General features: G+C 37.6%; 1 protein-coding gene across 1 annotated transcript; it reads left to right on the forward strand.

Moving 5' to 3' along the window:
- The first annotated feature begins 725 nt into the window (after positions 1–725).
- On the forward strand, positions 726–26,075 carry LOC140150148 (medium-chain acyl-CoA ligase ACSF2, mitochondrial-like). The gene is made up of 14 exons (XM_072172152.1): positions 726–790; positions 1,147–1,204; positions 1,610–1,681; positions 2,425–2,471; positions 7,826–8,012; positions 12,384–12,496; positions 13,466–13,513; positions 14,705–14,822; positions 16,151–16,261; positions 20,278–20,423; positions 21,711–21,802; positions 22,421–22,491; positions 23,036–23,137; positions 25,923–26,075. Exons 1-14 carry the CDS (start codon positions 726–728, stop codon positions 26,073–26,075), a joined length of 1,383 nt encoding a protein of 460 aa, XP_072028253.1.
- The last annotated feature ends 659 nt before the right edge of the window (positions 26,076–26,734 follow it).

Below are 26,734 nucleotides of genomic sequence, written 5' to 3' on the forward strand. Positions count from 1 at the left end.
CAACCGTCAGCCTGATGTGCTATACATAGGCGAGGCGCTGACCTTTTACAAAGATACCAATTTTGGGCGCAAAATGCGAGCCTGGTTCAAATCTTTACCTACATTTCTATCGTGCATATGATGTTCAATACGCCGTAGAAGTGACGTCATAATCGGATTAACTACCATAGCAATAAATGAATGCAATTTTTGAATAGACCGCCCTGCACTACAAGCAGATTGCACTAATCACCTGTGTATGTCAGCAAACATAGATTGAGTACAATACCGCTCTCTTCAAAGATACTTATCTTACAGGTGCGAGAGATCAGCATTTCTTTGACATCTATGGTTCAATGCATCGGTACCGCGTGAACGTTGTAGTGCAGGGCGGTAAAGTCAAAATTGTATTCATCTATTGCTATGGTAGTTAATCCGATTAACTACGTCACTTCTACGGCGTATAGTAAGCCTCTTAGGGCCGGTTTCTCGAAGCATGGCTAGTGGTCAGGCTTCCTAAGCCATCAGGCTTAAGCCCAATTAGTCCTATTATACCAGTGCGTACAATTTCACATCATATATACATCTCCTAGAAAGATATATCAAAAAATTGATCCACATTGGTAGGGCTAGCCTACTTGCTTAGGAAGCCTGATCACTAGGCTTCGAGAAATCGGACCTTACGATTTACTTACAGAGACAATGCGCACAATACATTACTGAGTTCTAACAATTTAAATTGCGGCATGTTGATCCAGGTTGTTGGTGTTCCCGATGATCGCACATCTGAAGAGGTTTGCGCTTGTGTAAGGTAATTATCGTATAAATCATTTATTAGTTTCCATTTTTGTTCATGACATAAATGTAAAAATAGTTCCCGAGACCTTAAAAGTCTTACGTCAAACTTGTGTGCTTTTGCAAAGCTTGTCTTGAAAAGTCGCCATAAATTCAACTGGAAATAAGAAAATAAGTACTTCCCGACCCACTGACCACATTTTTGTCATGTAAGACCAACACGACAGTTTGGACCAACACAAAAATTTTAAATACGATATTGAAACGATAATTAATGATCATCATTCATGTCATTGTAGTATCATTCATTTTAGAAATATCCTTTCCATTCAAACAGTTCTCTTAGATTCTCATTTCCTATTGTTTCTTCAGACTCCATACTTCTGCCAAGGTCACTGCAGATGAATTGAAGGAGTTTTGCAGAGGAAAGGTTTGTCAAAGATTAAATATGTTTATTCAAGAAAATATTTAAGTATAACTTTTGAAGATAAATAACCAGAGAAATATTTGCGATACAATTACTAACATGCTCACCTACCAGGACATAGTTCTTTGACCCCAATATTTTTGCACATTCAGCTAAATCCATTGGATGACTTTTGACTGTTTTAGGTAAAGAATCTCATACTCCTCAACTTGAGCTACGTTTTGAAGTATGCTTTTTGAATGGGGTTAATAAATGGTGCTACTGGAGACCATTTTGGCTCACAGTAGAAGTTAACGTGGAATTTAATCATGTTGATAATGGCTCGTGGTAGAGCCGTTATTGTTCTGGATTAACCACTAGTTGCTATTTGAGTTGCTATTATTTTATTCTCATAAACAATACTTTCAGGTATCTGATTTTCTTGTTCCAAAGTACATTCTCTTCATGGAAGACGCATTTCCAACAACTGAGACGGGAAAAGTAAGTTCACCATTCAATCCTGGCCTATCATGCCTATAGGCCTAATGCCTGTATCATAGTTACTAGTAAGGGGAAATATTATTAACACAAATGGGCAAAGCTAAAAGGCCTAAAAACATAAAATATCACGGCGGTCAGCATTACAACACGCGATTTCGCAAACTGATGTTTTTTTACGTCATGATCACACACACAAGTTTATATCATGCTTTACGTTTGGAACAAAATATATTCTATAACTAGTGTAATCACTAATTTTCAACAACATGTGGTGTGTTTTTTACCCAAACAAAATTAGTTTACCAATAATTGGTCTTTTAATTAAATAATATATAACAGGTAATTTTGCAGCAGTCAATGAGGAAATGTGGAAACTTAGATTGACGTATTTTTTTGTGCTTCTTAACCGCATTTCACAAACTCTCTATTGTGTTTTATTTTACGCCAACGCTAACCTCTACGCGAAGGCTACTTTTAAAAATTTTAGAATCTCTCTACGTTTCAATTTATTAATACCGTAAAATGTAGAAGTAAGCATTGGCGTGTATAGAAAAGTGGAACCTCTCAACAACTTCGGAAGTTCCGTACTACACGTTCAGCAATCATCTGAACTTTAACGCTTTTACATGTATGCCAGAGCTTTAAACTATGATCAATGGAAACAAGAATGTGCTGGTGCGTGCATGCAATACTTTGTTAGATGTAGCCATACCGATGATTACTTTCTGTCCTTTTTCTTTCAGTTTTCTAGAAACCAAATTGCTGCACAGGCGAAGTCACTACTCGGACTGTAGGAAAAAATGGCTGACGAAATATGAAATTGAGCGTTGCGGTATAAACTCCCGAAATCCTTTGCAAAAGAAACTCAAAGTACGTCATCATATCGTCAATGCGCTCTCTCAATCTGAGTCGCGCCTGCGAATTGTGATGTTTTCGTTGAAGATGACGTATATAGTTCCGGTTTCTCTGCAAATGATTTTGGTAATTACCAAAATGGTCAATATATACATTATGCAGTTATGTCTACAGCAGAATTCACCACGACCTTTGGAGGACTTAAACCCCATTAAACCAAGATAAAACCCATTGAAAACAGCTCAACTATGTTAAAACCACAAACACATGTTTCTGATTTACCTGTGCGATATTGCAATTGGTTGTGATTATAATTTCAGTCGGATGCACCATTACAAAGCAAACAGTGGATGGACGTACAGTAACAATACTGTGTGAGGCCTTTGTTTCCCAAATGAGAACAATAGTCTGCATATTGTTACCCAGCATTGTTGTGGTGTGTTGATTGTACAACTCATTGTCAAACTTGTCAAAGTAATTGTGATTGTATCACACAGGTAAATGAGAAATATATGGTTGTGGACACGGTTTGGAAATAAGCTCTTCATTTTTCAACTCCATATCGGGCAGTCAGATCTACATTTTTGGGATGGCTCGACAACAAACTTCCCAGTATCGCGTGTAAATCAAATAAAGATGACCATTTACAGCATGAAGTCAAGTTTATTGACAGCTTCTATGGCGGAAATTGACCAAGCCGATCCATCGATGGCGTCCTTAAAAGTTGGAGGTATTGCGAGTCACCTGTTGAGCAAAATTGCCATTGAAATAACACGGCCTTTCATGAAATTTTGAAAGACGTTGTTCAGAAAAATAGCTCGACACTAGTTTTCTCATCACATTTTTTATTTCAAATTTTAGTATAGTAATATAATTCACATGTGAGCCTCTATGGCTAATATTGGATGAATGGTTTTCTCACTAGCTCATTAACTAGCCCATCGCTTATACCTACAGTACAGTGCGTGAGAGAGAGGTCAACCGTGAATTAGAGCACTGTGTGTGGGAAAACGGACATTAAGTGCATAATGAATACTTGAAACAGATTCGTCGAGATCTTCATGCACAAGTTATATAGGTTTCTCTTAACAGAAGTAATAAGCACCAATTGCCGTAATTAGCACCTGTTGTGGTTTTAATAATTGGTATAAATGATGGTAATATTTATTATCAGCCACACATGTGACCTGCTCTCACGAAATGAGCGTAAAGTCGGAAGTTGCAAGTTATGAGACGTTTTAACTGTTGAGTTAGGCCCCCATGTCACATGGAGGAAAATGGTAAATCACACATATTTAGCAGCACTTCTCCTCATTTATCATAATTTTGCAGAATTCAGCAGCCTGTTTCAACAGATTTTGTCGTTATTTTAGTAAATCTGGCTATTTTTGTGTGATCTCCCATTTTCCCCATGTGTCATGGGGCCTGTTCCAGATCATGATTTTACATTTGAAATCACTAGGTGGGTGGTTGGGGTTGTGGGGCGGAGTAAAAATTCGAAGCGTTCGAAACCGCCCATATTTTCAACCTTTGCAATCTCAAGGCAGCCAATGTGTATGATATAGCTCAATTTGGGCTCCAACTTGAATCTTTTGCATAGGGTTCAATGTAAAATTAAAAGTGCTTTTTTTCCTCTGGCGTCAAAAAATAAAATGAAATTGATTCCGGACTTAATATAAGTTTCACAACAAGACCACGCATATTACTTTCGCACTTCCAAAAGTCAGCAAACTTTCCTGCTATAACCTGTGTTTAAAAAAAATTCTTTTCACAGTCACATCCATATATCGATCGTATCCCAGCAAACACAAAATGTTCTTAAAACGTTTATTCAAAGCGTTTTAATAATATTTAAATACCATAAATACGTGTTTGAAATGATATTGTAATATATTTTGGGCAAACATGTTTACAAACTGTTTTGTCAATAGTTGAATAACATTCTGTTAGAATGTGTTGCATCACGTTTTCAAAAAATGTTTTATGAATGTTTATTAAAACGTTTTTATACCCTTTATATAACACAAAATTTAAACCTTTTCTGAAAAACGTTGTGTTTTTGTTGGGACAGTATTTGAAATATGAAACACTGAAACCAACCCCCCATTTGAGAGGTCTTGCTCACCCACTGCCACTAAATGCGGTGTGCGATGTTTTGTGGTATATTGTAACTAGTCACCAAACTGTAGACCTATATCTTGCATCAAAACTGTCAAATTTGGCAGACTGTTCCCCCTGAAAAAGTCCTGGCTACGCTACTGCTCCATTGCTCCATACAGAGAACAGTAATTTTAATTTGAGTAGAAGTAAACAAAAGCGTGGTCTACATTAGTAATTAATTTGACATCATAGAATTAACTTTAACAATATGAAATTGCTTAGCAAAAAGTTGTGGTTTAGTTCGAACTTTGCGCACTTGCTTGCGATCATAATCGAGAATTCGGGATCATAATGGACTTTAGGGGAATTCCGTGTTTACATTTCAGCCTGTTTTAGCTGGACTACAGACTACATTTTTGGAAACTGTACAGCTGAATATTTTTTGTTATGTCCCACAGCACATTTTCCGCCCAAATTGTCAAGTTTTCATTAACAAAAAGAGAAAATCTCAGCATGAAGATGAAGCAAATGCGTGCGGGAGACAAACTTTGTTTTTGGCCCGATTCTATCAATTTTATCTTGGGATTAAAGGTAGTTTGCCGATGCGCGACAGTGAAGGGTTTGTTTTATACGTTAATCTGTGTTTTCTAAAGATAATAATACGTTTGTTTTCATTCACTTCGGGTAGAACGCAAATCATTTGAGTTAATAGTGATAAAGAACAACAACCTAAAGTGCCGAGAAGACTACAGGTAAGTTCTGCATTTTGCCTGGGAAGGACACTTTTTTTCGATAATCATGGCGACACAAATGTACACCAGAAACCATTAATTCATTACAATTTAACATGTATACGTTTTATAACGTAACACTCAGGGCGAAGTGCACAATACGGGCGTAGATAGAGTAAGTAGAGAGCTTGCGATTTCACAACGTCGTGATCGTATGCCCGTGGAACTGTTAAAAGTCGCTTTCCTGTATCGAAGCGAGGTCGCGTATTTAGCCAGTTTTGAAGATTTTGCACGTTCCAAATTAACGTGTAGACTGCGTTGAAAATGCACAAATTGTGCCCATTTAAAAATATATTAATGAGAGTCAATGATAATGAACATACGAAGGAAAGTCTAACTGTTAATATGATCCTTCTGGTTGGTAAGAAATCATTAAAATGAAGCAACATTGAGCAAATTTGACTTCATGTATATAAGCGCATAATTCATACGTACAGATTGTCCACTGAAATGCGTGTGAGATAGGTCGCATAAAAATTAGATTGCGATTTGCCTTTCTCACTAGCTGGTGAAATTTTCACCATGAACAGGTCTCAGTTTGAAAGTAAAGTCATGGTATTTGGATGCAGTGGTCCTTAATCTACCAATATATTTGTTTGTTTTCTTGGCAACCATAATATTGGGAAGCACTGAAATACAGTTAATTCTAAGCAGCATTGGTTTTAGTCAAAATCAAAAGCATGCTGTATTGAAGTAGACTTAAGATCCGGTGACCCAGGTGGTGTGCGGCATGGTTTGCAGGAATAACTCGGATGGCACGTTATTTTGTCCAATAAAAGAGAAGACTGATATATTCTTGATCCAAAAAGCTGCTATGTCGATCAAGGAACCATCGACAAACATGGTTTCTTGTTTAAGAAACCAGGGATGGTCTCATATAATATGGTCTCTAATAGTATCTAAGACTACTACAATTCTTAAACAAATATGTGATGCGATCACGCAAAATCAGTCGGAACTCGGAAATATTAAATTTTCAGTTTCTTATAGGATAGAAAGAGGCATTTGCAAAGCTGCAATTTGCAGAAAACCCTATTGAAATTGAACAACCATTTCCAAAGATATGAGCAATTAGAGAGTTTCCAAAACAACAGGAAACAAAAAGAAATATATCCGTTGTTTGGCTATATCTCACAATCAATATTTCCGAGTTCCGACTGATTTTGCTTGATCGCTTCACATATAATAATCTTGGTAATCTAATTGGCTTATCTCAAGTTATCAGTAAAAGCAAAGTTATCTCCATGAGTTATCAGCATTGGTATGTGCGAAGGTCAAATTCTAGAAATAGATACTTGGCCCTATGCAAAAGAAACGATTCCAACAGTGGCAAAAAAAAATTCAAAAAATACCACGCTACATTAGCAAAAAAACAAAACCTCCCCTCCCGGCCAAACTTTCCCCACTATCACCAACAAATCCCCACAAAAACGAAAAACATTCTTTCCCACCTAACTGTGTATACAATATGAAATTAATAATTATAATAACACTTGGGGAATACCTAGTGCAAATTTAAAAAAAGAAAAGAAATAAAATGCCCCGACCTCAAGTACCAGCCCCTCTGGAACTCAAGTGGTGCGTCCCTTATCTTCTTTTACTGACCTTTTTTAGGATGTCCTGATTGTCCCATGGGCTCTCGAAAAGATTGAGATCTCGACTCCTTGAAAGCAACTAGACTCTCTATGCACGCTCGATCCAGGTAGTTGTTGGTGATGGTTGCTGTTTGTGGTGTGGTTTGTAGCAGCAATGGTAGCTACACAAAATAGTGTAGTAAACAAAACAAAAAAATAAAACTGATATTGATAAAAATAAATGAAGGTTGAAACGAAAACACACTTAATGTTGCTGTAATATTTGTGTTATGTTTTTATTCCGCTTGTTGGAATCTGTTCTCTTTTTTCCTGTTTATATTGGCTAGTTTATCATTCTAAAAATTCAACCTTCGCCCATTCTAATTCTTTGCTTGTAGAGGTCACAGTGAAACCAAAGAGGTGTCAAACTGTACAGAATAATTAATTGCATTAATACATAATTATATCAATTTGCCAAATTATTATTTAGTGTTTTAATGATATAAGCTCAAGTGTATAAGATATAGCCTATTTTTGTGCGCGATATATCTTACACCATATTGGGTACATCGTGTTGAACCATCAAACTGAAAACGTGTAACTCGAACGAATTGTCAATTTAATGACTAATTGATTGATTGATTGATTGATTGATTGATTGATTGACTGACTGACTGACTGACTGACTGACTGACTGACTGACTGACTGACTGACTGACTAACTGATTGATTGTTTGATCGATTGATTGATTGATTGATTGATTGATTGATTGATTGGTTGTTGATTGATTATTGATTGATTGAATGAATTACTTTTTATCCAGAAGCAACATGGCTCAAACTTCGCAGAAGCTTATATCGAGTTATCTCCATGTTCCGCATAAGCGCCCCTGTTCGGGCAAAACCACTGGCCAGTTATTTAATGAAAGAGCCAACAATAACCCAGATAAAGAGATGTATGTATTCTACGCTGATAAGGAAAGGAAAACCTACAAGCAAATGCAAGATGAGGTAAATATAACCCCAGTCCTGTAGTTATAAGCTGAGATTTGACACTGTAACTCGCGTACCGTATATCCAAAATTACCCCGTTATATTCCAAATGAACTCCGAAAAAGATCCTTTAAAGAGCATTGAATCTCCACCATAGTCTGACATGCACAGTAGCGTCGAGAATACGCACTGGCGTTGATGCAGTAGTTTCAAACTTCATTGGCAAAGGATTTCTGGATATACCGAAATGGCCAATTCTCCATTTTGATGGCTTAGAGCCAGAACCACCTATGTCCATTTGTTTTCTCAATTGCATGTTACTCATTTCGGGGTGGTGAATTATGCCCTCCATAATAAATGCAAGTGACTTTGGGGTATATGCATGGTCACTTGAACAGTTAGTTAGATGCAAATGACCATGCATATACCCCCAAAGTCACTTACATTTTCTTATGGTGGGCAGAATTAACTGTCCATTACATTTGTTACCGAAATGAGTAACATGTAATTGAGAAAACAAATGGACATAGGAGGTTCTGACTCTAAGCCCTAGATTTGTCCATTGCTCATATTTAGTGCATTTTGATTTTGACCTCTAAATACGTCACACATATATACAAATACCGAACGAGAAATGTGTACCCATACGAGAATAGAGAATGTTTAGCCAATGTGAACGGAATCTGAAAATCTGAATCTGAGAACTAACGTCTAAACTATATGGTACTTCACAATAGGCTTATCCTGGGGGGGGGGGGGGGGGGTTCTCAGTACAAATGACCATACGGGGACGTGCCGCAAATATGGGTAGCATTTTCAGCCTCTTGGTATATCAATGACACCTTTTTCAAAGCCTATTTTGGTATATGAATGGGTCCTTTTTTCAAAATTTTCTCAATTTTTTCGGAAAATAGCCCAATTTTTCGTTAATTTAGCAAAAATTTTCACAATTTTCACAAAATTTGGGGAAAATTTGTAAAAACTAGGACAATTTGGGTTAAATTCGGCCGAAAATTTTGACTTTTGGTATATCAATGGGTCCAAATTTCTTGAAAAATTGGTATATTATTTATGGGTCCACTTTCAAATTCTCAGCGGCACGTCCCTACCAAAACCAAACTTGAGTGGGAGGCTTATACAGGGTGCCCCTGAAAGAACTGTATCGCTGGAAACTGAATTGTTTGGGTATTTTAACGCATACACTAAACATAGCTAAATAACTGATGTGGTTGAGGAATTTTGCCAATTGACAGCTCCGTTTTTTAAATAAAAGAATTTTACGAAACTACCTCCCCGTTCCGCGGAGTCAAATATCTATCAATGACAATACACGCCCCATGCGCCGCTGGGCATTGATTAGCGCTCCGAATACAGATATTTGAATCCGTGGAAAGGTTTAAAAATGAGGGAGTTTCGTAAAATTCTTTTATTTCACGAACGGTGTGGTCAATTGTCAAAATTCAAAAAGTATATGATAGCTAATTTATTCCTCGACCACACCAATTATTTAGTCACGTGTAGTTGTGGTGTTTGAATACCAAAACGATTAAGTTTCCGACGATACAGTTCTTTCAGGGACACCCTGTATGACAGTTATGGAAAGAAACGCACACTATTTTTTGTGGGACCTGAGAGCACATCGGACACACCAAATTGCTTTATGGATACGAGGAATGTCTTTCTGATAATAAATAATTTTGAATTTTTGAAATTTGCAATATAATACATGTACAAGATTTATGGCAAAATATTAAAACTTTGATATTTTTGACATTTAACAGTCCTGTCTTTTTGTATTTTGTATTATATCGCAAATTAGAAGAAAAAAAATCAAAATTATTTGATATCAGAAAGACATTCCTCGTATTCAGAATGCAATTTGGTGTGTTTGATGTGCTCTCAGATCCCAAAAAAATATTGTGCGTTTCTTTCCAAAATACAAAATGTATTTCATTACATGCAGAGCCAGCAGTTCGCCCGAGGTTTGCTGAAGTTGGGTTTGAAGAAGGGCGACACTCTAGGAATCTGGGGTGGCAACCATTATGAGTGGCTATTGGCATACCTGGCATCATTTCAAATCGGTGTCATCACGGTAGGCGTATTTAACATATTTAATCCGTTATTGGTTTTCTGGTTGTGTGTTTGGTGTGGATGTATGGGGTGTAGGGGGAGTGTGAGGGTACATAGTGGTGTAGGGTGTACGCATATTAATCTGTGTGGGATCAGAGAGGTGAGGGTGTTGCGGTTGTTGTGCTTATTTTGCTAAACCTAAAACGACTTTATGCATGGAAAAAGCAACAGCTTATTGTGTGCAATTGCCTTTCATCCAACTCAAAAGTCCAAAGTGGACTTACCTTTAAAACTTAACCTGTCTTAGGTAGAACTCAAAAGATGCTCATATTTTCCCTGCCCGTTTTTGCTAATTTGAAGGTGTTTGCAGTGACATGGCCAGGAATTTTTAGGAGGGGGGGGGGGGTCAAGGCGTCTTTCAAGCGGGGTAACATTTGACGAAAGTTGGCATCTTTTTTATCATTATAGATTCACATGAGGATGGACTTCCCGTTGAACGTTCAGCCAAAAATAATACAAAAGGTTTGTATTATTATCTTCAAGCGTGTAAAAATATATTATATCCCTAAATTATCCTTTTGCACTAACAAAAAATACGTATAAACCTGGGCAGCCCTCGTAAAGTACACGTGAAGCTACATACGGACACACGCATTAACGATTTATATGGGCGGCCGTGAGGGCCAAAAGGGTCTCAAAACTACACAAGGGTCAGAAATAAACACACAACAAGGTTTCAAATGTATAATAAGGTCTCAAAAACACAGAAAGCTCTCAGAAACAAACACATGCGGAAGTGCGTGACGGAATGTGTAGTTTCGCATGCGAAACTGCAAGCTGATGTGTGCAGTACTGCATGCGGTACTGCACATATAACGGTCGGTTGTAATACCTGGTTTGAGACCTTGACGTATTTTTGAGACCATAAAGTGTTTTGAGACCATAACGTGTTTTGAGACCATAACGTGTTTTTGAGACCATAACGTGTTTTTGAGACCATAACGTGTTTTTGAGACCATAGCGTGTTTTTGAGACCATAACGTGTTTTTGATACCATAACGTGTTTTTGAGACCTTTCTCTGTTTTTGAGACCTTTTCTGTGTTTGAGACCTTTCTATGTTTGAGACCTTTTCTGTTTTTGAGACCTTTCTCTGTTTTTTTTCTCTGTATTTGAGACCTTTCTCTGTATTTGAGACCTTATTATACTATTGAGACCTTGTTGTGTGTTTATTTCTGAGACCTTATTGTACTTTTGAGACCCTTGTGTGGTTTTGAGACCTTTTTTGGCCTTCACGGCCGCCCATTTGCTATTGAGACATTACTGTGTGTTTGTTTCTGAGAGCTTTCTGTGTTTTTGAGACCTTATTATACTTTTGAGACCTTATTGTGTGTTTATTTCTGAGACCTTTGTGTGTTTTTGAGACCTTATTGTACTTTTGAGACCCTTGTGTGGTTTTGAGACCCTTTTGGCCCTCACGGCCGCCCATAGATTTATTATCGTCATCGTCATTATCTTCAGTCTTATCGTATCATCGTTATTCGTCATCATTGACTTCGTCTCGTCGTTCTTGTCATCGTTATACTAATCGTCATCATTGTCGTTGTCTTTGTCGTCGCCACCGCGCAGTATCATATGGAAAGGTTTCTATACAAAAACGATTCTCTCATAAACCATCATGCGCACAGTTTCCACCTCGATACACTTGAGCATACATTTTTGTCCCAAGAGCTTCCAAGCAGAGAAAAACAAGCATGTCTCCCCCACAGTCTTTGATTACACTACACGGTTGAGTGCTTAGCAATATAGGGCATGTGAAGCTTCTAGCTAAAAAATGGGCCTTTTTGATTGGTTTTTGTCGAAACCTCAAGTGTTCCCTTCATCCAATTGTTATATCAAACGAAAGCTAACACTTCCCCCTAAAAACACTTTTAGTCACTTGGTCAACAGATAACACAATTCAATGTTATAGCAAGGCGATTGTGGAAAATCTGTTGAAAACTACCTATCCAAGCACATTTTTGACCAAAATGTAGGTTTTAAAAGTCAAAACTTTAAGTGTTCCTTACAATATTTTTCAAATTTTATGTCATTAAATGAAAAAGCACACTTATATTGTCCATGAACAATTGTCAATTCTCTTTAAATTGCAAATCTTGTGCAAAAGGTTACTATTTTCGCCTGTTTTGTCATACGGTTGTAAATTCAATGAACTATGATTTTTAAAAAAGAGCGCTTACAAATGGATATAATACTGCGCGGTATGCATCACAGACATTTACTAGAGTTTAGCTACTCCTTTTTTTACATCGACATTGCAGCTCGGAATCAAAGTAATCGTATTGATGCGATCACCTTCTGACCTGTGTGACAAAGCCTGTCAAGTTATTCCGGAGTTAGCTGTAAATTCTGCTGAAAACCTGAATTGTCAAGGGTAGGATCCGTTATATTGTTTCACCATTTTAGTATTGTAGTATGCTTTAAATACTTGCATTTTCTCATAATTTATTATAATAAATAGCTATTTGATGGCAAATTACTTTTTTGGGAGCGATTGCCGAACATGGTGCAACTCTACTAGTCTTATTACAAGACTGCCCTACCCCAACCCTAAACCCTAACCCTAAACTCCGTAAACGAAGACTGGACTGAAGTCTAGCAAGTTGCACCCTATTCGGTAATTTTGCTCTCATTTTGGCTGATCATTTTATACACATCTGGTTATAAAATACACGCGTTCTAATTTGCATGTCTAATGATTTTGAGATGTCTGCACACAGACCAAACAAAAGAGTATTAAAATAAATAAATAAACAAAATGATGACAATAATAAAACAGCATAATTATCTGTCTTTTTCATACACGAAAGGTTATTAATTCATGTTGCAAAGATGATGGTATTAGCCTTTTCGAAGTATGGCGCACAATAGGAGGGCAGTATTCAATCTGGGTAAAACCCGGCAAATTTAAAAGTCTTTACCCACTTCGTGCAGCGCCATCCCATAGATCTGCTGACTTATGACGTCAATGCCTGGCAGTATGCGCACGCATCATCACAATTTCCATTGTATTTTGCCTGGCAGTATGCGCGCGCATCATATTTTGATCAGGGCTCGTGTTCTTAAAAATCCCGACACATCACAAAAAGGCTATTGAACAGTGTAGTGGTTGCATGCGGTTCACTAAAGCATAATCGATATACCAGTCCCTTGCCTTTGTTGATAAACATTGAGGTCAACTCATCTATTGTGTCCACCTAATCTCGAAAAGGCTAATTGGGCAAGGAATGTGTTATCATGGTTATGATGAAGTCAAAATTATTCAGCCAAACCTCATACAATTTGCCTAATGACGATAAGGGATAATAAATTGTCTTTGTTATTTTGTCTTATAACCTTCAAGGACCCCAACTTTGAGATATGTCATCAATGCAGGAACCACGAAATGCAGGTGTGAATCTCTTTTTCTCTTTCTCCATTAATGAAACTTGCTACGGTTTTATAAGATTTGGGTACTTTCATATTTAGTATTTCATCCGACTGATGATAGATTCGAAATCATCGTAGCCAGGCCTCGAAATAAGAAGAAAAATCCAAGGGTCCTCTGGACCCTTGGCTTTGAAATTTCAAGGGTCCTTGTCAATTTTCAAGGGTCCGACCCCGGACCCATGCCTTTGAAATTTCAAAAGAGAGAATTAACTACGGGGATCACGGTACGTAGCTTGTAGACAATTGAAAACCAGGGTTGAAAACTTAATGGGAAACTAAAATGAAAGTGTACTCAGGGAGCTGGACCTATTATGTGAACCATATTTTCCAGTGGAACATTAAAACTGGATTTCCTGCTCTTTGCATGGTTCAATTTTTACGGGTCACACGGACCCGTACCGTAGGAAATTTGCGGGTCCGCGCCTACTTTCACGGGTATTTGACGCAAGGACGCGCCTTATTTCGAGCGCCGATTCGTAGCGGTTTAAAATTCGGTTTATCTTTTTTTATTTATCTTTTAGAGCGAAATCATGTAATTTTAATAGACCATAGACAAAGGGACGCTTGTTTATTTCTGATGGAGCATCAAAGCATTCATCAGTGTACTTCGGTTATATTTATAAATGTATATCTATAAATACACGCGTACCTTATGGGCACGACATATCAAGACCAGCAAGCGTGATCAAATCCTCATGCATTGACCACTATACAAAAAAAACATATAATAGGAACTCTGTAGATAAATATCATTAAATCTAAGAATTAATTGAATAGCAAAATATTATTATTACACTTCCGAATTTGTAATATGTTATCAAAAACAACATTTTGAAAGTATTTAACGACGGAAAAAATATTCAACGACGGAAACGTTTACAATATGATCACAAAGTTGAACAAAATAGACAATTTTGCTGCACAGTAGTCTCATGTTGTTCCGCCTTTGCATTCAAATGTATAGGAAGACCACCCGCTATGTAGAAGGTCACTTCGAGACTTACTACTTACAAGCTGTTATGGCAGCGCGGAGGTGGTCACGTGTGTATTTATAAAAGCGCATTTATAAATAACCGCAGTACACTGTTCAGACAAATTATAATTTAATACAGAAAAATCACTGATTATCACTTTAATCACTTCTTTCCGCTAGCGGGGCGTATTCCTTGGCCGATTTTATGGAAGTAGGAAACGCAGTAGAGAAGAGTGACTTCCTCGAAGCTTGTGAATTGGTGGATTTGGATGATCCTCTGGGAGTATTTTTCACATCGGTAAGAGATGATTACTGAACACACACTTAAACCTGATAATAATACGCCGTAGAGGTGACGTCATAATCGGATTAACTACCATAGCAATGGATGAATACAATTTTTGAATGTACCGCGCTGCACTACAGGAATACAATACCGCTCTTTTCAATGATACTAATCTGACAGGTGCGACTGATTAGCATTTCTTTGACATCTGTGGTTCAATGCATCGGTACCGCGTGAACGTTGTAGTGCGGGGCGATATAGTCAGAATTGTATTAATCCATTGCTATGGTAGTTAATCCGATTACCTACGTCACTTCTACGGCGTATAGCATTGCAATTGCAACTAGACAGGTAATAGACCACGTATTGACCATGTACACAGTCGTGTCATTTTTGTGATCTTTAAACCAAAACACCATACACTGATGACATTTAACGCCAAGTCAGCGAGCATCAAAGAGATACAGACTTTTTTCAATGTATGCATAATTGGTGTCACTCTGATATATTATTTGCGACAGGAGAGGAATTTTAAAGGTATCTCGTCTCAAACCGGAAATGACCACTTAATGAACTTTGACCCTAAATCCGTGAACACACCAATGAGGTTATCCACTTTACTCATGCGTGACTTCTAACAAAAGGCACTGGTTCCCGTAGTATTCCTCATTCAAACCAGTTCAATGCATGACCTCGGAGTTACCTGCATGACTTTGGCGGGCTATTTTGAAACAGTTAAGGTTGCACATGCAGGTACTTCTTTTGAAAGTCCTAAAGGTATAGTAGTCGCTGATAGGATATGCAGCTTATAGAACACGGATAACCTCTATACACTAATTTCAATGCATGTGCGTAAGATAATATTGATCATTTTGTCAGCGATAAGGAAAGTACGCCTATAGACGAATCCAACGAGCCAAGTGATGGCAGAATTTAGTCGGCCATGACTGGGTGCCGGCGCACCAAACTGGTGTTGTGACTGCCCAATTGGGTGAATTAACGCCGCTTAAAAATCGATGTTATGTTGTATTGTGTTGTAAACTTTCATCATTCTATTGTCTACGTGTAACACGGGTGATGAAATGCAGTTTACAATCCCCGGCAAGGACGCATCATTTCATTTTAGGTGGGATATACCCGACGGGGACCCAGCTATGGCTGCCATTGAGGTGTAGGAATGCGTGAAATTTCGATTCGTCTATATAGTCCTAATGCACTATTATATTATAAACTTTTTGCACTATTATATATTATAAACTTTATGAACTCCCAACAATATCTTCCCTGGCGTAATGGTGCTGGTACAAATTACGTTTGAACAATTATGATTACTTTTGCAGGGGTCAACCGGCTTCCCTAAAGGAGTAACCCATGCACACAGATTATGCGATATATTTTCCACTTTCCTTGATTCGCTTTCTACAGATGCTGAAGGAAACGAAATTCTATGGGTAGGTGAAATGAATTTGCATTGTTGTGAAGACAAGTCAGTCAATAAAAGTAGACTGGTTGAAGTATAAGAGTTTGAAAGAGCAATCAGTTGGTGGAATTAAGAAATGGTTGGACCCGAGACCTCCGATTTCACTTGGAAATGTTTGCATTGACCCTCTAGTAGAAAGGGTGTTATAAAGGGTAGTATACTTCATGAAATGAGATATGATATCTGTATTTTAACTAGTATTGGGCTAGATTAGAGTCCGAAGTTTTCCGTTTTACGGAAAACGGAAAAAAATCACGGAATCGGAGGTACAACACGGAAAATGACATTTTTGTATGACGTGACAAAAATTGTTAAAAGATATGAGAAATAAATGTTAAAAACAATCTTAAGCTGTGTGTGGCAATTTTTATGATAAAAATACTGTTTAATAATACCGAATAAAGGTATATTACCAAGGCATGAACCCCCTATCCATCCAAATTTCGACCTATTTTCGTGGGAATATTCCAATCAGCATATTGATCGCGATATTGAACACTTTATTGTGACATTAATATCATTCATAATCATTGTTTATACATTTTAAGCTTTATTCATAAAACATGGTTTAAAAAATTTTACAACATGGAAAATGGATTTTAGAAAACGGTAAACTTCGGACTCTAGGTTAGATCTTATACTTCCTTACTGTTTTTGACAATATATATTTTATTGTATACCAGTTTTGGACAAGAAATCAATTTTCACCGAGAGAGCTAGATTTTTAACTGTGGTACACGAAAAAAGTGTTCATTTGTCACCCTGTTAGTTGTTTACAAATTATTTAGAAATAACAACTTTTGTACTCACAAATAACGCGAAGAAAAAAGAATCTCTATAACTTAGACACTTGTCCGATTTCAAACTGGTTTTCAAAGGTTCATACTGCAGTTACTGTCCGTTTTCCTATACACAATACACAGTGCTCTTTCCCATTGACGCGTGACCTCTACAAATAGCCCTACGTTATAAGTATGGGGATATGACTAGTTAACGTCGCTGTGTGAAAAATAACCGGCCAATATTAAAAGTACTCTTCTAAAGTTCTAGAAAATATAGTTTTTAACATGTCCTAAATTTTTAGCTAATTTAGATGTTTGGAAATATTCGTACTTTGGTGTTTTAGTTAATGTTATAGGTAATAGTACATTGCCTAGTTAACGTCGCTGTGTGAAAAATAACCGGCCAATATTAAAAGTACTCTTCTAAAATTCTAGACAATATAGTTTTGTAACATGTCCTAAATTTTTAGCTAATTTAGGTGTTTGGAGAGGGTCGTACTTTTGTGTTTTAGGAAGGATATGTAAACGACAGATAACACCAAAAATATGAAGAAATTATTTCCAAACCGTGTTAAGTCAACAATCATTATGTTGCTCATTTTCAAGAATGCTGGTTTACAAAAAGGACGCCATTGTCTCATTTCGTGAACAAAAGTACACATACCATTGTTTCCTTTCGTTTCCTTTATAATCGGTTACCCAACTGAAGCTATAATACAAACTTTATTGCGATATCGCACATGAAAACAGTCACATGTGCACAGCCAGAGAAGATCCGATTTAATCAGTTGAGCTGTTTCAATGAGTGTTATCTTGGTTTAATAGCTTTTAATGGGGTTAAGTCCTGCAAAGGTCGAGATGAATTCTACTGTAGACATGACTGCATCATGTGAGCACTTGCAAAAACTGCACTTGCTCTGCATACAAACCAAGATACAAGCAACTGTCAGGTTAGTTGCCAATTTTAATCAAATAAAATCGGCATCAAAGGAACAATGCGTTACGCAATCTATACTGCGCCAATAAAGTATCCTTACACTTGGAAAAATAATCACAATTTCAAAACAATATTGGGGTAAATTTGTTTTTTTAATAGATGCACTATCTAATCCTGCACATTATGACACCACATCGAATCCAATGTGACCTCAAGAAGTAAAGTTACAAGCTATTGAATAGACGAAGGTCCAGTTTTAAAAGTGACAAACTGGCCTATACAAGGCGCAAAAAGATTCCCAACAAGCGAAACAAAGAGACAACACAGTTTCTTCAATGAAGCGTTATTTAAAGCAGTTTTTATTTCAGTTTTTACTTCTCTGTACTTTCATTTTATTTGTCAGTTCTTTTGTTTCAGTTTTCTTCTGTTCCTTTTGTTTTAAATCAAAGACAAGCGCATAAATTAGCCATTCACCACTCTCAAACCAGATGTCTAGTCAGTGGAGTTTTGAATAGGCCAGTTTGTCACTTTTAAAACTGGACCTTCGTCTAATCAAAATAATGCTTGTAACTTTACTTCTTGAGGTCACATTGTATTCAATGTGCTGTCATAATGTGCAGGATTATAGTGTGCATCTATTAAAACAACATTTTACCCCATTTTACCCCAATATTGTTCAGTTTGGAAATTGTGATTATTTATTCAAGTGTAAGGATACTTTATTGGCGCAGTATATTATCTTTATGTTTATTACAACCTCCATAGTCGCACACTACACCACATTTCGCCATACTGCATTTTAGGAACGCTTGCTGTTAGAATAAGAACATTTTTAATTGTAATTATTGCACAGGTCACGGCAGCCCTGTTACCTTTCCGGAAAAAGCCGAGTGGCAGGTTTTTCAAATAAATATTTTCTGTGTAAAAACTGTACCATCAGATAGGTAATGGAATATATGAATATTAACTGTACATCTATCATAACAATTTTGATAACAACTTGTGTCACAATTGATCTAGTATAGAAGGTAGAACATTTATTTCAATCTTATATACGCCATTTTTTTTGGAATTAACTGAAAATAAATTCTGTAAAAACGGTATTTTTTTAATGTAGAATTGACATTAGACCCCACAAAAGATTACCGCTTTGTTGTTATGATAATCTAATCTTTTGATTTCGTAAATAAAATTAGGGGTCTAATGTGGATTCTGGATGCACACTGGAACAATCCAATGCCTTGTCAAAAGCATTCACTTCAAAATGGACTTCGGAAGCAGTTCGTAATACAACTTCCGACAAGAGCACGTGGCCAAAGATCAAAATCTATTTTATGTATTGTGTATGTATCATAGGACGCTCGTATTAATTGTCTCTATGCGCTTGAGAATTCAACGATATAAATAATGGTAGCTCTATTATAATACACATTAATGTTTTAAGGGGGTACTACACACATCGATAAATTTGTGTCTATTTTGAGGCAAGGAATCCAATAACTACACTGGAATGTCAGAGACCCAAGACAAGCGGTTTGTTATTTACGATCAGAAATAAGGTACCGCTAGGATGTACCTCGTTTCCTATCATATATACTGAACCGCTTGTCTTGAGTCACTGAAATTTCAGTGTAGTAATTGGATTCCTTGCCCCAATAATGTACATAACTTTTGTTACCAGCGTGTAATTATTTTTTGAGAAAAATGCAAAAATAATCACAAATTTACCACATGGGTGTAGTACCCCCTTAAGCAGATAAAATTCCAAAATATAATACGTTTTCTGCCTTTGCTTGTCACGTGGTAGGCGTATGTTGAAGTTGCGATTATATTTTTAAATAAGTTTCAAATGCATAACAACAAGACAAGTGGCCGAGTGGTCTAAGACGCTAGGCTCATAGAGTACTAAGCGGTGCGCCGTGAGTTCGAACCCCGCCTCGGCCAAACTTTAAAAGAAGTAAATTAAAATTTTACTTTTTTTTAATTTCATATTTGGGAAATGTGACTGGGAGAATTTATGTATGGCGTGGAGTGGTGTGGTCGCACACACCTCAAAATATAGGTCTAATACTAATACATTAAAAGCACGTTTGCTCTAAATCTAGCGGGAGTGCTTGTAACTTAATGATTACAGTTACCAACATGTGTGGGAGCATTTGAACATCGTGTCCCTTCATTGTAGGACATGTTAGTCCTCACCGGGATTGACGCCCATGGATTTGCGTAGGAAAAGTTAAAATACTATGCTATTCTATCGATTTATTTCAGATGTCAAGATACGCTCTGATAATGTCGTTTGGAGGCATAGGTGCACAAACTGGGGCGTTGTTGCCAATATTCACAAAAGCGACCACAATAATTGTAGGACCCGTCTATGACGCCAAAATGATAGCTCGTGTCATGCACGATGAAAAGTAAGTGGATGTGATATATTTTTCTGATTATGCTTTTTTATCCACAAACATATGCTTCCTTTCTTTTTTTATACCAAGACATATCAAGTCATTGATATGTTATTATCATTACGATAAAGCTGAGAGATAGTTTTCAACTTTTTTTGAAGCCGTTTCAAAATTCCTGGGATGTGAGGCGGAAGTGCGTATCATGTGCGGACAAGGACTGTTCATGACTAACAAGATTAGATCTTGGAATTCGAACTGCAAGGTCGTGAGATCTGAAGGAGCGGCAAAGATGAGGGTCAGTCTGAAGGTTGTCAGGAAGTAGTTGGCATAATAGTTCCGGAGCATTATCAAAGAACATTCGATGGAACATAAGTGGCACTAACTACTCAACGGTGGGCTGGCCTAAAGACTGAATTTGGAGGAAGGAGGGTCCTTCCCCAGGTGTCTATAATGCGAATGGCGCACGCCTCTGGACTGCATCTAGCTTTGACAGTAATGTAGCAATTGCTCTACAGAGAGATGTCGTCAATGAATATTATAAACAAGAGGGACCAAGGATGGATCCTTGTGGGACACCAGCATTAATCTACTTCAGACTGCTGGACTACTTGCCATTTAGTATAACCTTCACACAGCGGTTTGAGAGGTAGTCAGCGAACCATGCTAACATCTTTCCAGAGAAGTGCGAAGAGAGTTTCTCCAGGAATCCAGGGTGCCAGACTAACTTGGTCGAACGCTTTGCAAATGTCCAGGCAGCCCGGGCCAGGCAGACAACACGAGCGTCTTCTCTGTTGTTGATAACGTTGTTGAAACGCTGACATACATAAGTGAGGGCATTAGATGTTAGTTGACCAGTTCTGCTTAGAGATCAGCTTTTGATTATTGAGATATTTCCACATTAACCTTGATTTTGGAGAGTAGAGGGAGGAGAGATATGGGCTGGTAGTTTCTCGGAGAGTATTTTCCCCCTTTCCCGAAACATGGGATCACATCAGAAACTTTTCATTGTGCTTGCATGTTGTGCTGGCATGTCCACTGTTGAAACAGAACTGGAAGAGCCGTGCTAGAGGAGTAGCCAGTTCAGCAGCTGCAGTTCTCAGAGAAAGAGCGGGAATCCATCAGGCTCAGACACTTTATTGATATCGAGTTTGTTAAGCTGTTTTCATACTTTTTTAGGCCAGAAAAACAATCTGAAGCATTTGGTGGTCGTCCTCAAAGGCATCGTCATCAGAATGCATTAAACCAACAGAAATCTGCTTTGTATATATATTTTCCTTTTCTGTGATTAAATCAAAACAGAGTTACCGGTACAACCATGCTGATTCATCACTTGAATGACATTTTGAACCTTTCAGACATCAAGGACCACGATTTATCATCTCTAGAGTTATGTAAGTAGAAGTCTCTGATTATGTAAGTTCTGAAGGTAAAGGTGAGTCACAGTACATGTAGTCTTTAAAAAAAAATCAATTTTCATTGTCTAGATTTGGGGATTCGTGAAAAATTTAACCAGAACTTGTAGTTACATATGCCATCCAGCGCATTTGTGGTTCCGTGCGTTAAAAATAAGAAAACTGTAAGATCAACTCTCAAAATCTGGATTGTCTATTTTATATGGTATTTACCGTTTTCACTGCAAGAGTAGATCTGTGATGGAAACAACAACAACCACAAACAACAACAACAACAACAACAACAGCAACAAAAACCCCAAAACACTTCATTCATGGAGTAAATTACCCCCAAGAGAACGCTAATTTCCTCATCAAATATAAGGACCTAACTTTTGATATTTACTATACGACGTACATATATGCTTTATCAAGAGGTTCAGAACAGCGTTGGTAAGCCCTTTGACAACTAAATCAGCGAATAATTTAATTATACGATCTGTTATCAAAAAGATGATTTCGATGTTCTGATATGCGACTAGCCGCCGACTACCATCATAATATCGCACTAATCCAGTGTATTAACTGTTTCGTTTGCTTCTTTCGTAACAATTTCAGGTTTCACTGGTGGAAGTATTATTCCCCGTTCATTACGTGATAGAGCGGCCAAGATCACCAAGCACATATTGGTAAGGGTTTCAGAGCTTCATGAAACAGTTAGCCTATAAAGCTAAATTTATACAAATCGCTGAGGCAAAAATCGAGTTGAAGAAACTCCCGAGAGATGTCGGGTGACACGTGAATGCATGAACAATATTTCATATCAATATGATCAACTGGACAATATTTCATATCAATATGATCAACTGGACCTATCATTTTGCTAATTAATTTACCTTTCTCGATCATTAACTTCCGGAGATTAATTAACTCAAAGTAATAATTATTGATAGCATAGCAATGGATATTCTAGAATGTATTTTATGTCTTTTGAATATTTTAGTTGTCGTCTGCAATCGCGATCGCCGTGATTAATATAAATATAAAAGCGACGAGCGATGCATCGCAAAATTGGGCGATTTTTCATCGCTTTCCAAAAGCGTTGCATTGCAATCGCTCAGCGATCAAGTATAAATGCAGCTTAACACTTCTGTTATTACATGTTTTGCTCGAGGTACTTTACCCTTATTTGCCGATTAATTTTGGTAATGTGTCATTTTTGTTAATTTTCAGCTAGGGTATGGTGGATCTGAGGGTTTTGCGGCAAGTCAAACTCCGAGAGATTCGATTGAAGTCCTTGAAGGAGCCGCATATTCTCTCACACCTGGACAAGAGGTATGATCAGGTCCCCCACTGTAAAAATCGGACCAGCCAAATTTGCACGCTACAAAGCCTGAAAAATAAGATCCCGCGAATCACAAATTGACACACGTATGGGAGCTGCCATAGGGTGGTAACGGGTGCTAACGGCAACGCGGGTGGTCGCCGGGTGCTAACGAACGCGTCGCCAGCACAAGCGTCCTACGCGATCAATAACGCACTTAGGGCGCATTCAAGTTCCTGGATACGCAATGACAGGGTCAATGACCGCTTCCACGCAGTAACATATTTGCTGTCGGGGTCCTGGTATGATATGTCTCCTCACCTCACCTCACCAGGCTGTGTTCGACCATTATTGGACGTAGCCCTCCTCCTGATTCTTCCACTTTTCTCTGTCTCTTGCATTTCTTGTCCATGTAGGTCCCATGTAGGCAGTAATCTCATCACGCCACCTCCTCTTCTGTCTTCCTCTTGATCTTTTCCCTGTTCTTGGTTGCCATTCTGTAAGTCGTTTAGTCCATCTGTTATATTCCCTTCGTACAAGGTGACCTGCCCATCTCCATTTCGCTTCTTTGAGTTTCACCATAATGTCTTTGACTTGAGTTTGACGTCTTATTTCAGTGTTTCTTAATTTTATCCCTTAAGGTAATGTGTAGCATCTTCCTTTCCATTGCTCTTTGGGCTGTTTGTAGTTTCTGTTCCAGGTACTTGGTTGTTGTCCATGTTTCAATCCCATATGTCAATATGTTGGCAATACACACTGGTTAAACATTCTACTTCTCAGATATATCAGATATATGATATGTCTACACCAGGTAAACTATTATTTTTCCGTTGACGTAAGACTGACCAATTGAAGACATTGAAAGACATTGACGACATCAATTAATTTTTCGGCAGAATTTTAATTATTTTTTCACAAAGTTTGTCTGTGATTATGGCCCAAAGGTCCAAAAGAAATATATCAGATATTTGTAACGAAAAACCGATAAAATAATGATGGTAGGTAAAGATAAATTCATTTGTGTTATTGGTAGTCTAAACATTCATAGCTTTCATCGATGACATGTCGGATTGACTCGAAGCCAAGAATCATGAACATATCCCTCAGGTATTGTTACGTTGACTAACTTGTTGAAATGCTTTAAGGGATAAAATCAAAACTGGACCGGCGATCGACCGCCGATTCCGGGCGGTTCGGTCCGTTTGGAGTCGGTTTTTATTGTTTTAAACAATGAAACGCGGTTCAACCGCCGGTGACCGGCGGTCGAGTTTTGATTTCATCCCTCAATCAAACTCAATAAACACAATCACGCATAGTCACGCTTTACCCATTTAGACGAAAAATATATATACATTAAACAACAAAGCCCCGAGATATGCTTGAAACTGCTCACAACATGAATGATAGCATCTAGCATCTTTGCTTCGAGTTATATAATTATTGCGAACAGACAACTTCATTCAATGACATTTATAAAATACTAAAATTGTGGTAAGTATGCCCAATTCTCGAGCAGGCGGCATAGGACACGCAACACGTGACGTACGAGGCTGGCGAAGATACAGGGGTGACAGCCCCATTCAAAATACACGGTTAGCAATTACAAATGGAAAATTAACATACTTGCAGTGAGGTACTTTGTCATACCCCGACGGTTCTAGAGTAAGATGATTTTGCTTTGACACCACATAACAAATTTAGAATTGTTTGTGAAGATTTCATGATTATGTGTTAATCCAATGGCGACGTCAAAATGGCGATATCGCTTCCACCACCGCCTGTCTCGCGTTTCACAATACGATGCGCCTCCAGCGGTCGCTGGGTCGAGGCCAAAATACGCAGTGCATCATGGGAAAATGTCGACATCCAAAGCAAAAATAATGCATGCGCGCTGATGTTGATGCATCTAATGCACGAGCCACGAAGGGAGCATAAGATGTATCAACATCAGTGCAAGTGCATTATTTTGTCTCATTTCTCAAACAACAATACGCGTCCATTAACCTATTTCATACATGAGAAGAAAAAAGGACATGATTTTGCTGTTTTTATATCAAAATTATCACTAAAAATATTGGAAAATAGGACCAAATATAAATGCATCAACCCACCCGATAAATGAATCAATCCTATACGACGCGAACGCACTGTGTGTGGTACGCGAAGTGCACATTACACACAATCAACGCAACCCGCGCACTTGTGATATAATCATAAAGTTGAGTGTATATAAAGTTTTATTCTCTTTTTAAAAATGTTGTTGTAAATTCATTATAAATGCATGCTTGTAGCAAGGGAGACGGGCTGGAGTACAAAATCCCAAACCATACTTGCCATGGTTGGTTCTCTACATTGATGTTGATTTATGGTAAAATATTGTTGGGAGGGCTAAATGGGAAAAAGGAAAGCTGTGATTGCTAGGAATATTAACTTTTGAGTGTCATTTGGCAATTTTATAGGAAAAAAACATAAATTTCTTTATTTTTATATCATTGTAAAAAAAAAAAACAAGTGTATGATGTATTTTGATTTTTTGGGTCGGTCATGTCTGGGCAAACAAACACCTTTTTTTTGGCCTTAGATAAAGTAGGCAAAGTGTAGGACTTTAATTTAATAATTCGTGATACTTCTGACGAGTTGTCACAAGACAATTCTCAAAAGAATGATTAATATTAATCCTCTATGTTATAAGGCCCGCCGATTGTAAACGAGCTAATCAAACTGTAGCATACAACGATACTCTTTACTGATAATTAATCACAAGAATTTAATATTGATTTAATATTTCAAATTCAGCTCAAGATAATAGGACCAGATGAGCAGATTCTACCTATCAATACACCAGGAGAAATCTGCTTTCGAGGTCGGAATTTATTTATGTATTATTGGGGAGAAGATGAGAAAACAAAGGCATCCAAGAGACCAAATGGATGGTACCACACAGGGTAAGAAATCTGAGTGTACACTCTACATTCTAATGTCCCCATCCGATACGAAAAATATTGGAATGTTAAACATTCAAAGTAATTTAAGGAAGTTCCCACAATCTGAATGCGCCTCTTCTAGTGAGAATTCTTGATGATGTTACCAATATGCTTTAACACACAGGGATATCGGAACTCTGGATGAGAATGGCTATCTTAGAATTGTCGGAAGAAAAGCGGTAAAGTTTAGAATATTAATTATTTTACTCTTTAACCTGATTCATTGTAGTATGGACGTTATTGACTATTGTTTTGATTATTTACCATGTTTACCAAAAACATTTTACCTGTTGGTAACATGTCAACATTATGCCTTATATGTTGGAAAAATAATTATCAAGCATGAATTAAAATTATTTAAAACGAACTCATATTGACCATAAAAACGAATAAAAACAGTTGCCTCTCAACACGCGATATTCAAAATTCCCGCGCCAAAATTGTGTAAGTGCAATGACGTAATGGTTCTTTGTGCTCAGTTGTTGTCAGCCTTCATTGTATTACTGGGACGTCATTGCACTCGACAATTTCGGCGCCTGGGAATTTTGAATATCACGTGTTCAGAGACGGATGTTTTTATTCGTTTTTATGGTCACTATGAGTTTGTGTTAAATAAAACCACGT

The sequence above is a fragment of the Amphiura filiformis genome, chromosome 4 (assembly GCF_039555335.1).
Source record: "Amphiura filiformis chromosome 4, Afil_fr2py, whole genome shotgun sequence".
NCBI lineage: Eukaryota > Metazoa > Echinodermata > Ophiuroidea > Amphilepidida > Amphiuridae > Amphiura > Amphiura filiformis.

What these genes read in the sequence shown, in the direction of transcription:
- LOC140150148 (XM_072172152.1), top strand. Translation starts at nt 726, where the DNA reads ATGTTGATCCAGGTTGTTGGTGTTCCCGATGATCGCACATCTGAAGAG. An exon ending in GCGAAGTCACTACTCGGACT is followed by an intron (nt 2,472 to 7,825) that starts GTAGGAAAAAAT and finishes CTTTTTATCCAG; the next exon opens with AAGCAACATGGCTCAAACTT. An exon ending in CGTGTCATGCACGATGAAAA is followed by an intron (nt 20,424 to 21,710) that starts GTAAGTGGATGT and finishes AAATCAAAACAG; the next exon opens with AGTTACCGGTACAACCATGC.